The following is a 15,030-nucleotide window of genomic DNA, read 5'->3' on the forward strand; positions in this document are numbered from 1 at the left end:
AAAGTGGGCAATTACTGACAAATTCAGGGATTACTTATTCTATGCTCCATCCTTCGCTGTTTTCACTGACAATAACCCGTTAACGTATGTGATGTCATCAGCAAAGTTGAATGCCACGGGGCATCGGTGGGTGGCCGAGTTAGCGGATTATAACTTTACAATCAAGTACCGACCGGGCAAGACTAATGTTGACGCGGATGTTCTGTCAAGAATCCCATTGGACATAGACAAGTATATGAGCGATTGTACAGAGGAAGTACCCAAAGATGTCCTTGAAGCAACCGTGGAAGCAGTTAGGGAACAGGCAAAAGGCACAATCCCATGGGTTACGACAATTGCCGCAGACTTGACAACTCCTGAACCGACATTAAAGGATCTGAATCTAAAACCCTTCAGCCCTAGTGAAATCAAGGAGGCACAGCACTCGGATAGTGCTATATGCCGCGTGCTTTACTACAAGACACACGGGATCAAACCGGGTGGTGGCCAACTGAAAAATGAACCCCATGGAGTTACCAACCTTATGAGAGAATGGAAGAAACTGGAAGTTGATGAACATGGTATCCTGCGACGAAGAACAAGCTCTAAGATACAATTAGTTCTGCCACACAACTTCATCCCAGTGGTACTTAAAGAACTACACACAGAGATGGGACACCTTGGAGTGGAGAGAGTCGCAGAACTTGCAAGGTCCCGCTTCTACTGGCCACATATGTACCGTGACATAGAGTATTTTGTGACACAACGTTGCAGATGCATCAAACAGAAGAAACCAAACACAGTCACGAAAGCACCTATGATGCACCTGATGACATCAGCACCCTTTGAAGTAGTTTCCATTGATTTTCTGCATCTGGACAAGAGCAAAGGTGGATATGAATATGTACTGCTGATTGTTGATAACTTTACCAAATATGCCCAAGCCTATGCAACGCGCAACAAGACGGCCCGCACTGCTGCTGAGAAGATCTACAATGAGTTTATCCCAAGGTTCGGTTTCCCAACACGAATACATCACGACCAAGGTGTTGAGTTTGAAAACAAATTGTTCCACAACCTAGAACGTCTCAGTGGAGTTGCCAGCTCGCGAACCACTCCATACCACCCACAGGGCAATGGCCAGGTAGAACGCATGAACCGAACGTTACTCTCGATGCTAAGGACCCTCCCGGAGGACAAGAAATCGAACTGGAAAGATTCCTTAAACAAGCTTATACATGCGTACAACTGCACAAGACACGAAACGACTGGGTTCTCGCCATTTTACTTGATGTTTGGCCGTTCCCCACGATTACCAGTTGATTTGCTGTTTGACCTAGACAACGACCTTCAACAGGGTGATTACCAGGACTATGTAAAGACGTGGCAAGCAGATATGAGACGGGCCTACGACCTAGCATCTAGGAACACCCAGAAATCGTCAGCCAGGAGTAAAGTGTATTACGACAAGAAGGCTTCCGCAGCAGTCTTACTCCCCGGCGACCGCGTACTTGTTAGAAACCTTTCAGAAAGGGGAGGACCTGGAAAGCTCCGTTCACACTGGGAAGAGCAAATTTATGTAGTTGAGGAACGCATATCTGATAGTCCAGTCTATCGAGTAAAGCCAGAACTTGGCCGTGGGAAACAACGAGTGTTACACCGTAACTTGCTACTTCCTTGTGATGCTTTACCACTGCCTAAACCAACGAGAGCATCATCCAAGACCACCCAACTAAGACCTAGAGTGCCACCTCAGCCTGAAGACATTGGAGAGAGTTCCGATGATGAGTATGAGATGAACACACTGTCCTCTCCAGTCACCCATGAAATAGCCTTTCCGGCGGAAGTAGACACCCCTCCCATGGACCCACAGGACCACTGTGATAATGAAGATTGTGCCACTATGTCAGATACCAGGGACCAACCTGACCCACAAGTGGACACTGGTGACTCATCAGTGCCAAATTCATCCGTTCTAGATGTGACTGATATGGCCCCTGAGGAAAGTGACAATTCAGATTCAGAGGAACACCTAGAGGGAGCTACGCGACCTAGAAGGGAGAGACGACCCCCTCAGATTCTGACTTACAGTCAGATGGGGGTACCCGAGTACCAACGTTTACACCCAGTAGTAAACGCAATTCAATGCCCTCAGGTGATACTTCCCTACCAAGTCATGGCCAACTGGCTTGTACCTCACTGCCGGTGTATTCACTGCACCCCGCACATCCCATTTATTCCACAGCTGCAGTATATACCACAGCCCATATGGACAAACCAGTAATGAACACTCCTGAAGTCACAACTGATTACTCCGAGTATTAACCATGGACAAGCAGACCTGTTGCTCGCCTTCTGTGATTTAACTCATAAGCGAAATTTGCGTTGGATTTTCCCTCTAGTTACAAACTGTTAAAGACAAAACCTGCGGATAATGGAACTGCCACAATAGGTATTCAGTTTGAAACATGATGAGAACTGACGCTCCCTCCTAACCATTGTTCTTTTTGGTTTTGTATTTCCTGTTATAATGTCGGGACGACATTTCTGTTGGAGGGGAGTGTGTTACAAGTAGAACGTGAGGGACTGGGCCCAGCCCCAGGTTACTTATTATTATGGGATCGAAAATCCCACGCGTTGGAGAGAATGAAAACGAAACGAGGATCGATGAGAAAACGTGTTGCCATTGTAGTTTTGTAGTAGTTCCTGTGCGAGATTGAGTAGAGTGTAACACTAACAATGAACCAGAAATTTCAATACCACACGAGGCTTTGCCGAGTGCGGTATTGAAAATTTCGAGTGCATTTTTAGTGAACGAGTACAGGTTAATCCCGATAATTCACGAGCAATGAGTGCGTTAACCTGTAAATGTACCACACCTGGGTAGAGAAAGGCACGGTAAGGGTGCAGTGATGAGAGTGCTCGCCTTCCACCAATGTCCATGGCCTCGGCACGATGCCGGCCCGAAGTCACAAGTGAGTTGAATTTGTTATTGGTTCTCGCCTCGCTCCGAGGGTTTTTCTCCGATTCCTTTCGACTAGGATAGTGGAAGTGGACAAATTGGAATTTGGAGATTTTGGTCGGAAGTTACTTAATACGCGACTCGGCAATTTCTGCGGCTTCCGTAAACACGCGTGATATTGGTGTCATACGATTGCCCATGCTTATTACATCTATTTTGACATCACTGGTGATCCTTGCAATCTGATTGGCCCTCAGCAGTGCGATTTATTCACTAATCGCACTATTTTTGCCACTAAAACAAAACGTTTGTATAAAGTAAACAATCGAATTGCAGGAAAGCCAGCACTGTTGTTTGCTCTAAATCGCATCTCTTTCTGTTCTACACACAAAATAAGATATAAGAGCATTTCCAGTTCGTCTTAAAAAAAACGGACCACTCAATCAATAAAATACTGGTACAAAGTTGATGAAGTAAAGTGGTGATTGAACTCAGTGGAGTGCAACTTTGGTCAGAAATCATACGTGATTTCTAGTAGAACTCTTGCCGCGCGCTCCTTCGACTTTGAAATCACGTGTATAATTTCAGACAAATTAATTACACTCCACAAAGTTCAAAATTGTAAGACACGAAGTAGAATTGAACTAATCGCATCCGGTAACAAATATCGAGAATAAGGTGTTTTGAGAACGTTGTTTCAACGAAAAAGTCTGTAACGTTTTCCATAAGTTTCAAAAATTGTAGGGAAAATGAGAAAGAGGATAATTTTAAGTAGGCAAGTAAGCTCAATTAGTGAATTGTGAGCTTTTTATTGTGATGTAAGTCATGTTTTGTTTAGCAATGTAATGGTAGTAACGCTGTAAGTGACTGTTAGTAAGTGACCGTTAGGATAAGTACAAAATAAGTACTAGAGATTACTAGTGATTAATTCAATAACCACAGAAATATAATAAGTAGAGATGTTGAGTAATGAATGTAGAGTGATGTAATGTAAGCTAGGTCCTGTACGAATATTTTTTTAAATAAAAAAAAAATTGAGAAAGAGCATAACTGACGTGTGAATGGCGTAGGTGTCCAGTCTCAGGTATCCAATTACAAAAAGTTGTAGTTGGATACCTGCACTTGAGTGATCGCGCGCCGATTTCGTGACAAACATGCGCACGGAGCCGGAACCAATCGCGATCAAGGATTTTGTAAATTTTTCGATTAAGATGCAAATGACAAAAACACTCTTACCATCTTTAAAAAGCTTCCTTTGAACGCCTGAAGCACTTGAACCCACTTTAGGCGTACGCGCTGTAGTCTCAGGTGTTAACTCTGGTCTACCTTTCTCATTTGTCGTCTTGTCTGATGTGTCCTCTGTGAATGTGTATGTGGGGAGAATTATTACTGATATTTAACATAGATCAGTGTTACGTGTCAAAGCAAGTCTATAATGACATAAATACAATATCACATACTCAAATACACCTCAAACTTTAAAGGCTGGTTTTCACTATCGCATAAGCATAAGCAACCCTGATACGTAGACTTAGTAAGATGATGTTAGGTAGAGCCTTTTTTAAGCAAATTTTCATAACAAAAGGCGTTAATTACCAAAATCTTACTGCGTCTACCAAGAGACCACTGTTTCTGTTGGCTGGCTTATGCTTATACCTTTTTACCTGCTAAGACGCTATTGGAAACTTCAAAGGCTACCAAGTGTTGGGAAGAATGTATTGTTATAAACAATCGTCTCTCTCTTTGCACTTTTTCAAATTTTAGATGTGACCCGATTGGGCTCGATTGAAACTACATTTGATATAACAAAGGGGTGGAACTCAAGGATAAAGCTACTGAAGCTATAAGTTGAAGCTTGTTAAATAGCTCGGTCACAAAGATGGTATAAAGGTATATTCGCAGCTATATAAAAGATCTGGTGTTTTGCCAGCTACAAGTTGAGAGTTGCTCGGTTGTATGTTCGACATTAATCTTGTAAAAACAGGTGAACCGCTGGCTCAAAATGAAGCGTTTTTACTGTCTTAAAAAATTACACCAAAACATCGTGTTAAAGGGGCAGTATCACGAGAGGTCTTCTAAGTTTTTGTGCAAACTATGCTAGAATTATGAAGGTGCACTCACTGATCAGCAAAGTAACCTTAAAACGACAAAAAAAAGGCATAAATTCAATCTCTAAGAGATCAATGATTTTTTCCTCCAAGTAACATTGTCAAACTTGAAAACGTCGGCCCGACATTTTCAAGCTTTAGACCACTTCTTTCCTACTCATCCGAAGCCACAACAGTTGTAAACAACTTTCGTGACTAGTACGGTGCATTTTAGCAAGGTTAGGCAACCACTTGTGGATTTCCAATTAATACCTACACCTTCATTGGATTTTCAAGTAGCACTAAATCTTGGTAAGACTGCCCCTTTAATTAATGTGTTACCCATAACCTTACATTTTTCAGCGGTTACCCTTTTCCGACTGGCTTTTTCATTATGTTTTTCGCGTTATAATACCACCTCGATATAAACTTGGTTTTTGCATGCCCAAGAAATGCCGGACGGCGTCTCAGAGAAAATTTCCTCGAAATAATGACTTCGATTCCAATTATTTCTTTGGATATAAAGTAGTATTAAAAAACTGGGTGCGGTCTAAATTGACATTATACCTTGCAGCTTTGTACGCGCTCATTAACTGATCCGACAATTTTAAAGTTTGAAGTTACATAACGGTAAATTTTCTTTAAGTATATCTCGGGAACTGCAGACTTATCCAGTAATATTTCTTAAGTTTCGAAAATTTCATCTCTGAGATTTCTGTTCCTCTTAAAGTTTGCTCCGGAAACTGCATGTCTTGCTTTCTGACTGGCTCCGGGTTAACATTGACTAACCGGCGTTTTATGAAAGGAAAATGGAATGGTTAACTTGACCACGAGCAGTCCATTTCCTCAGTTCGTTGAACGAGAAGGAAATTCACATAGAGCGCCGGGAACACTTCACGTGTGCAGATGAGCAAAAATATACCGCGTAATCTTTTATATATTTCCTACGGAACAGCCTTTATAAAACCCAGCTTAAGATCAGTTAGAATTACGTTACTATAAAATGTGTAGAGAGGTTTCAAATTCAATAAATTGAATCATTCAACATATCCACTGAACAGAATTGTTGTTTATGCAAATAACGATCGTATAACCTACGGCGTTGTTTAAGTCCAGACAAAGATCTGTTGGCTGTTGAAGCAATCAGCTGTATTATTCACCTGAAAAAGTTGGCAAATTTGAATAACAAAAAGAGTGTTTTGAAACTGCGAAAAGCTGTTTTCAGTCCCTATTCGGCCGTTTCTCTGCTTCTGGAATGTCCTTACCGTAGATGCCTACGTTTTCTGACCCGAGAACCGCGCGAGAAGAAGGGGGAAAATAAAATGGAATTCGAAAGTGGACTTTGAGAAAGCCTAACATCAACTTTTTTGCGTAATCACAACTTTGTTATATAAACAAAAGTCGGCCAGAAAAATGCACGACTGTAAATTAAATGCTGTTCCAGTTTACCTTTATCTTGTTTGATGAAATGTTTCTTGTGCGGCTGCACATGTTGGAAGACAGGCTCATGATCCAGCAGTGGAATTGTGCTCCTTTCATTCTTTGGCTCGAGAGGCGCTGCCAAAGGCACTGTGATGTCCTCTGCCATAAGACGTTTATCAGAAGGAACCGCAACTGAGACGATAAAGGTATCTTTGTACGGGATGAAACAAAACTGGCTACGTTTCTGTTGCAACGCCTCCGCCAACCTCCTTTTATCTCGAGCGCATAAATCATAACGTGCCCATATCGTTACCCCTTTGTATTGTGTTAGATCAACTATACTTGTGATAAGGTTAAAGTCCCCTCCAATGATAAACAAGGATAGCTTTTCCTTCCCACAAACTTCACGCGAGAACCAAACGAGACCATCCAATGCTTTTAATGCTGGTTCCAATTCTTTAGTGGTTATAGTTTTTCTCATTGGAAAATATGGCCCGTGCCATGAAACTGCCAAGAAGGACACTTTTGTTGTTTTACATGTCAATTTAACCATGGCAGTTCTTGTGCGTATCTCACGCACGTCTACGTTAGGACCTTTCCCAAGCCTTTCCACAATTTCTTTGATTGAAGAATCCTCAAGGTCTACTTCTTTGCCCTGAAAATCAGTCTTGCGCCACATCACTGCTACTTTAACTTCAGTTTTCTTCGAACGATATGAAGAGCAATAATTGCCACATTCCGCAATTACCACTTCCTCGAATTTTCCTGGAACTTCTTGACAAAATATCACAGAGGCCGAGAAGTCCTTAATAGTTGATATAATTAGCTCCCTCCGCCTATTTGCAGATCCTTCTCCGTTCATGTTGATTGTCATGAGCCGTTTAAAATCTTTATCTTCAATGACCTCTACCGTCTTCTTGTTTTTTTTTTCATCTTTCCGGTCATCTAACATTTGACTCTGAGCATCTTTACGAACTGTAAACGAGGGGGGCGTAAGGGGAGTCCGAAAACCGCAAAACCGCACAGTAATACGCCAAAAAACCGCAAACCGCATCGGATTTTTTCCCGAATACCGAAACCGCACCAACCTCGTTCCCAGGGTCTTTTCCCTGGCTTGGGGGTGGGGCGGGAAAAGGCCCTGGGATCGGCTGGTCACATGATCTCAGAACACCCAAATATCTTGGGTGTACTAAATTATCATATGTTAAACGGAACTTTCAAGATGGCGGTCTCGTCGAGTGAACCAAAGTTTTTGTCAGTGCTTCGTCGAGTCGGATTTTCCTTAAATAACGGTAATTTTCCACCTTTAAATTTAAAACCTCTTCAAATGAAGTGTTTTGAATATATGCTGAAAGGTCAGGATGTTATTGGAGTCCTACCTACTGGATTTGGCAAGTCAATGCTCTTTCACCTTCTACCTCATTCTATTCCTGTGAAGACCACCAAGAACATAGTTATTGTGGTATGTCCATTAAATTCCATCATTGAAGATCAGCTGAAAGTCTTAAAAGCTCGCAGGATAACCGCTGATGTCTTACAGCTTGCTGTAAACGAGAAGGAACCGGCCGAGAATTTGTTCGGAAATGAACAAGAACCAAGCGAGCACGTGGTCCCGAATTCAACGAAGTTTCCTCGAGATGTTGTTAATGGCAACACTTCAATTGTATTCGCCCATCCAGAGGCTCTATTAAGTAAGGAAGGTCGAGAGCTAATGGGAAGCAAAGTCTTCCAGGAGAATGTTGTTGCCTGCATTGTTGACGAAGCTCACTGTGTTGAATTATGGTAAGTGCGTAAAATATTCATTCCTTGTCTATTCATGTCATGTTTGTTACAGACTTAGCTTATTTCCGGGAAATCTAAATCACGGTTACAGCACCGACAAGTATTTACATTGCGACTACAATTCGGAAAAAATATGCTCTATTCTCTATCTGTTTATAAACGATGACAATTTTACTCTATGAACTATATTGATAATTCATCAGTGAATTCTATGATTTTTACACTGCTTATTGGAACATCATACACTGTCTCCATGCCATGCTCTTACAACTGAACCATAATAACAAGATACTACTAAGTAAACATTCTTACTTTTAAACAAAAATTTTGTTAGTATGCCTCATTGCACTTATGTTTGAAGATTTGTAGCTCAGGGTTTCTTTTTCCTTTTCAGGGGTGAAGATTTTAGAAAAGACTTCAAAGACCTGTCAGTGTTGAAGGCATTCTTTCCCAATGTACCTACAATGGCTCTGACAGCAACAGCACCACCTCGTTTACTGAGAGACTTGAAACAAAGTCTGCGATTGAAAAATGACTGTAAAATTGTTGCACGAAACCCTAACCGAGTGAACATATACCTGGACAAGAAAGTGCGTCTGAGTAATCATCATGGGAATGAAGGTTATGACAGAATCCTTAAACCCATAGCCAATGAACTGGCAATTCAAAGAGAAAACTACCCAATGACAATCATTTACCTAAAACTGAAATACTGCGGATATGCTTATGGCTTATTTGAAAGAATATTGAAAGCCAAACAGTGTGTTGGTGAAACATTAGAACCCACTGCAAGACTGTTTGCACAGTTCCATGCCCCCCAAACGAGTCGCATGAAGAAAGACATAATATCAGAAATAAAGAAAGAACAATCAAGGGTGAGGGTGCTATTTGCAACATCAGCACTTGGCATGGGTGTTGATGCTCCTTATGTGACCAACATCATTCACATAACACCACCAAGTAGCCTAGAAGCTTACATGCAAGAAATTGGTCGTGCCGGCCGTATGGGACTTTCATCATGTGCTACACTTTATTACAATAACTCTGATATTGGAAATAATAAAAAACATGTGGAAGAATCAATGAAGTCATATTGTAGATCAGAAGACACCTGTCAACGGAAACTCCTTCTGGATTACTTTGGATTCTCCAGTGTTCAACAAGAGAACTGTTGCTGCATATGCGATGACAAGTTCAAAACAACTGAAGAGGATCTACCCCAAGCTATTAGAAGCAAGGTCAGATTTCTATCTAACGATAACCGCGTTATCCTTGAAAGGTTAATCAAGAGTGCAATTTCTGACCACGAGTCCAAAGTGACATCAGAGTGTTCAAGGCTATTTGACATTTCTGTAGATAAGAATCTGGCTGCAAAGGTTGTGGAGGGAGTGGAATTTATTGAGTCAGAAGCAGACTTGTTGAAATCATTTGGCATATGGGATGAAACCTGTTCTTCTCAGATCTTTTCACTTATATCTGCACACACTGTTATGTGTACAACTGAAATGGACTCCGATGATGATTAGAGCATCAACTTAAAATGTTCTGTTCGCCTATATCTGAGCATACTCCTGTTAACATGTCAAACTAAAATGAACTCCGAAGATTAGAACATCAACATAACTTGTAAATTTTGTCAACTACTATAGATATATCTTGATTTATTCTCTTAAAACACACTATTGATATTTAGTTATTTCCGTGTTGTTGCCATGACACTGATCAGTTTGTCTACATTTGTTCTTTTCGCTTATATCTGAGCACAGTACTATGTGTAGAACTGAAATGGACTCTGATGATGATCAGAACATCATCATACATTGTAAATACTGTGAACTGCTGTAGATATATCTGGATTTACTGTCGTAAAACACACTATTGATATTTAATTATTTCCGTGTTGTTGCCATGGCACTGATCAGTTTGTCTACATTTGTTCTTTTCGCTTATATCTGAGCACAGTACTATGTGTAGAATTGAAATGAACTCTGATGATGATCAGAGCATCATCATAAATTGTAAATACTGTGAACTGCTGTAGATATATCTGGATTTACTGTCTTAAAACACACTATTGATATTTAATTATTTCCATGTTGTTGCCATGACACTGATCAGTTTGTCTACATTTGTTCTTTTCGCTTATATCTGAGCACAGTACTATGTGTAGAACTGAAATGGACTCTGATGATGATCAGAACATCATCATAAATTGTAAATACTGTGAACTGCTATAGATATATCTGGATTTACTGTCTTAAAATACACTATTGATATTTAATTATTTCTGTGTTGTTGCCATGACACTGATCAGCTTGTCTACATTTCACTTATCACACATATATCTGAGCACAATACTATGTGTAGAATTGAAATGAACTCTGAAGATGATCAGAACTTCATAAATTGTAAATACTGTGACCTGTAGATAGTTCTTGATTTACTCTTAAAATACACTATTGATATTTAATTATTTCTGTTGTTACCATGACACTGATCAGTTTGTCTACATTTGTTCTTATCATGCATATATGATTATCTCAGCACAATACTAGATGTAAAACTGAAATGAACTCTGATGATGATCAGAACATCACCATAAATTGTAAATACTGTGAACTTTGATTTACTCTATTAAAATACACTATTGATATTTAATTAATTATGTTGTTACCGTGACATTGATCTTTTTTCTTTTAACATTAATTTTGTTCTTTTCACTCATATCTGAGCACAATACTATATGTAGAACTGATGATCTCTGATGATGATTAGAACATCATCATAAATTGTAAATACTGTGAACATTGATTTACTCTCCTAAAGAATGCTATTGATTAACTAGGCCCTCAGTGATCTTCATCTAAGTGTATGTCTAAGTTGATAACTCTTCCAAGTGTTTGGCTAGCCACTGATGATAGTCCACAATGTTTAAATACCTTAGAGGAGACCTTTTAATGTCAGGGAAGCTGTCATGAAATCTTGCTGGCATATGATTGAAAGGATTCAATCGCAATAGGTCAGACACCATTTCTTTCTCATCTTTAAGTGAGTCATGTGTTGTATGTTGCACAGATGTCTTGTGGATCCCTACAGAAGAGTCAAATTCTTCTACAATCTGATGGATGCCAGTGGTTGCTTTGCAGACCTTGCTTATAGAGTTCAGGGTTTTGTTTGGTCCCTGCCTCTGGACAATGCTTTTACTGCAACGGTTGGAAATTTCTTGGGCCAGGTCGTCTTCAATATTCCTTCCAGCACCACCCCTCCAATTTACAAAAAATCTCCATTTGAACTGTTCAGCCAGGCGTGGAGTTAATAGGCACTCAATTTGGGCTATACTCACAAACATTTCAATGGCATATTTGCTGTAAGCCCCCACTGACTTGAAAACTGACAGCAAGAGTTTTTGGTTGATGAGATTTCTGCTGCCATCTCCCTCTGCTGCAGTGTCCTTCATTTGCATGACAAGAATAGCCAAGAAAATAAAACAAAGGGCATAATTCTTGACATAGTCATCATCATTGCAGCAGTCATTGACATCTACTTTCTGTAAAAGGAACTTGTCAATGAACTTGCCAAAAGCATCATCAAAGTATTTCTTCTTGTTTTCTAAGGTCTCACGCGCAATGTTTTCTGGGAATTTATGTAATGAGGGCCTCTCCTCAAGGTCTGACATCCCAAAATTCAAAAAAGTTCAGGGCAGCAGTTACTATGTAGGCTTTCCCCACACTGAGGAACAACTCTTCGCTTCCTTCATAGGAGTCAAGAACTTTGGAAGGGGTAGCATTCCTCCTATTGTATTTCTCCCTGAAGTACTTTAAGGTGCCAACTTGATTGACAGACTCTGCTTTGTGAAGAAACGAGTATGAATACTGTAAAAGGGATGCTTTGGTATGCCACATCACTGGTTTAAAGGGCGAGCAATGTTCAAAACGATCAGCTGCTGTGTGTGAACCAGACAGCAAATCTTTGGCACCTGCAAATCTCACACGAGTTAGCTGATCACCTGCAAATGCAATCTTCATATCTCTCATTGGGTCATCATGGGTGTCTTGTCGGTGTGCATTTGTCTGTCCAGGTGCTGCAGGTCCTTCAGGAATTGGTGGATTATCTGTGTGTGGCATTTCATCTAGCAGCCCTGCTTGAACATAGATTTCAGCAATCCACTTTTCATAGGTTCTTAAAATGTTAACACAATCATCATACTTTGCTTCATTTGCATTGATGATTGGCAGGCTTACTATGATGGACTTCTCTGACATTTGTTGGCTGTACTCATGAGAAATGTGCTCAGGGATAACAGCTTTCAAGAACTTAAATTTGGGAAAGAACTCAAGAACAATTCGCCCAACAATGATTTTGGCACATTCTGCATACCTTTTCCATTCCGGTACATTTAAAGAAAAATTATGTCGAGGAAAATCTCTAATGTTGCCTTTGGGGCTCTCATTGGGCAAGTGATTGAAGTCGATTCTGTTTTCAATCAGGTTACTGGCAAACAAGTGCAGATCATCATTCTGGATTTCCTTTCTCATGTGACCCTTCAAAATTTTCAGGTCCCAGTTGTCACCAGTGCCTCGGAACACACTTCCTTTCTTTACTTGCTGCACCACTATATCCGAAAAGTGACCTCCTAAGAGCTTTAGCAGGGTATCCCTTCTCCCAGTCGACAGGCACACGCCAAGTTTATTCAGTCGTTCTTGAAGCTATTACAAGGGGAGCAGAAATAAAAGTGTCAAATTCAGCATACATGCAATACTGATCTCTTATTTTCAATTCATTGCAAAGATCACTTATTATTATATGGACATGAGTGTTCTACTGGAAATGTAATACACATAAAATCCATAGGAAACTAAATCCAGGACCCAAGTGGCATATTGGCCATATCCCCGCTAGTGAGGATATTTATGACTTTCATGGTTGTGCTTGCAAACAGTTAGTTGTCTATACATGAAAAGACAACTGATTACATGGTGTGTCAAAACAATATTTTTCTCACTCGCTGCACTCGTTTGTAGAATCTTGCTTTACCACCAAAAAATAAAATTCATATCTTCACGCCGCTGTGTAAATATCCTATACATTACATGCTTTCTAATGAATTCTTCAAATACAATCTCAATCACAGCCTAACTGATCACTCACTTTTGACACCAAACTACCAAACAATAACAAAAGTTCTGTCAAGCTTTGTATGAAAAGAGGATCAACCATAGATTGTATTCAATGGATGAATTGATGCCACTCACGCAGTGGGAGTAAGGGACATAATAAAGGAAAGCAATGAATTTTTTATACATCATCAACTTATAAATTATATTACTGACCTTTTTGGTACATCCACCTTCAATGATGAGAACTGTATTCACACGTTTCACCAGGTTGAGTTCATGCCACCTCTCGTTCATAAGGATCGAGTACAAAAAACTGTACTTTACTTGAAGTTCAAGCTTTGTTTCTGCGACGGAGTTCTCCTTGCCAGACATTGCGTTCATGAGCTCAACAAAGAAAGGGAGGTTCGTCTTCAATTCAAGCCAAACTTTGCTGAAATCAAAGTCTTTCATGCTGTCATAATCATTTCCATATAAAATGGAACCTTGAGAACGCTTGCACAGCTCTGCACACGATGTTTTCAACTCCTCACTAACGGTTCTCTTCAACTCTCTGACAACACTTGGACAGTGATCTTTCAAGATAGCCGCCAATACAATTGCATCCTTGTGGCTGACAGCTTGTACAATCATTTTCTGCTGTCTTTCAGTCAATAACGACTGCCCTTCAAATAATGATGTACAGTCATTGTCTCCTGTTGATTTAGGCCTTAGAACAGTTGCAGCTTGCTGAGTTGGAAATGAAGGCTGCTCTACCGAACTTAATGTCGTTCGCCTCGACAGCTGATCCAAGGAAGTGATTGTGCAATCATGTCCTTTTGATTTAGACATTAGCACCGCGGTCACGCCGGTAGCATCTTGCGGTGTTGAGAAAGACGACTGTTCTGCAGACGTCGAAGCATTTCTTCTCGGCTGATCCGTAGAAGAGGCTGAGTAGTTCTCTCCGGTTGATTTAGGCATTAAAATTGTCGCAGCTTGTGGAGTTGAGAAGGAGAGCTGCTTTCTTGTTGGTGTGATTGGCTTCGACGGCTCATCCACGTGCACAGAGCTTTCGGATGGCATATTCGATGATAAACGCTTCGACGGCTGAAGCGAAGAAGGTGAGAGCTGAACGCATCGCTTTACAGCATATTCTGAGCTTTGGTCTAACGGTGTATTCTCTATGGATTGGGCTCTCTGAATAAACTGTTCCATCTTGTTCACGAATGAAACACAACCCCTACATAAAACCTTTGACCTCATATCGTCTTCCGAAATTTTTATGCCACACGTTTTATGGACTTTAGCGCACAGATCTTTTGATGAACCAGCTTTGCTGAATATTCGAAGCATATAGCGACTCTCGTGAGAATCACCACAGAGTCTGCAAACTGGATTGCGAGGAGAAATCTTCGTCGGAGTGGACATACTTTCCGCCATTTTTATTTCGGCATAATGCATAAATTATCTTTATTTGGCCAAATTTTGCATTAATTATTTAAAACAATCAACCAATCAATATGAAGGATTCACCGGCCGATCCCAGGGTCTTTTCCCGCCCCACCCCCAAGCCAGGGAAAAGACCCTGGGAACGAGGTTGGAAACCGCACGTACATAGAGGCCACAATATGAAAGCTGACGTCAGCAAGACTTGTGATATATTCTGATAACATTGTACGTTAACATTAAACGTACCATCATAACG

General features: G+C 40.6%; 3 protein-coding genes and 1 pseudogene across 4 annotated transcripts in view; 1 reads left to right on the plus strand and 3 right to left on the minus strand.

Annotated features, from left to right (window-relative positions):
* LOC145493272 (uncharacterized) overlaps positions 1 to 15,030 on the minus strand; it is a 219,932-nt gene that overhangs the window by 43,849 nt on the left and 161,053 nt on the right. The gene's annotated exons all lie outside the window — the stretch shown is intronic.
* Positions 6,404 to 7,504, minus strand: LOC145492603 (uncharacterized). Its single transcript, XM_081472037.1, has one exon. The coding sequence runs from the start codon at positions 7,502 to 7,504 to the stop codon at positions 6,404 to 6,406; it is 1,101 nt and encodes a 366-aa protein (XP_081328163.1).
* LOC145492770 (recQ-like DNA helicase Blm) lies at positions 7,521 to 9,781 on the plus strand. The gene is made up of 2 exons (XM_081472156.1): positions 7,521 to 8,232; positions 8,627 to 9,781. The coding sequence occupies exons 1-2, from the start codon at positions 7,607 to 7,609 to the stop codon at positions 9,756 to 9,758; spliced, it is 1,758 nt and encodes a 585-aa protein (XP_081328282.1). The 5' UTR covers positions 7,521 to 7,606; the 3' UTR covers positions 9,759 to 9,781.
* LOC145492769 (uncharacterized) lies at positions 11,085 to 14,937 on the minus strand (annotated as a pseudogene).

Source organism: Orbicella franksi, chromosome 7 (genome assembly GCF_964199315.1).
Source record: "Orbicella franksi chromosome 7, jaOrbFran1.1, whole genome shotgun sequence".
In the NCBI taxonomy this organism is placed as follows: Eukaryota; Metazoa; Cnidaria; class Anthozoa; order Scleractinia; family Merulinidae; genus Orbicella; species Orbicella franksi.

Excerpts from the sequence above, each read along its gene's own strand:
- LOC145492770 (XM_081472156.1), top strand. The coding sequence starts at position 7,607 with ATGATCTCAGAACACCCAAATATCTTGGGTGTACTAAATTATCATATG. Across the intron at positions 8,233-8,626 it reads GCTCACTGTGTTGAATTATG|GGGTGAAGATTTTAGAAAAG; the intron begins GTAAGTGCGTAA and ends TTTCCTTTTCAG.
- LOC145492603 (XM_081472037.1), bottom strand. The coding sequence starts at position 7,504 with ATGCGGTTTGCGGTTTTTTGGCGTATTACTGTGCGGTTTTGCGGTTTT.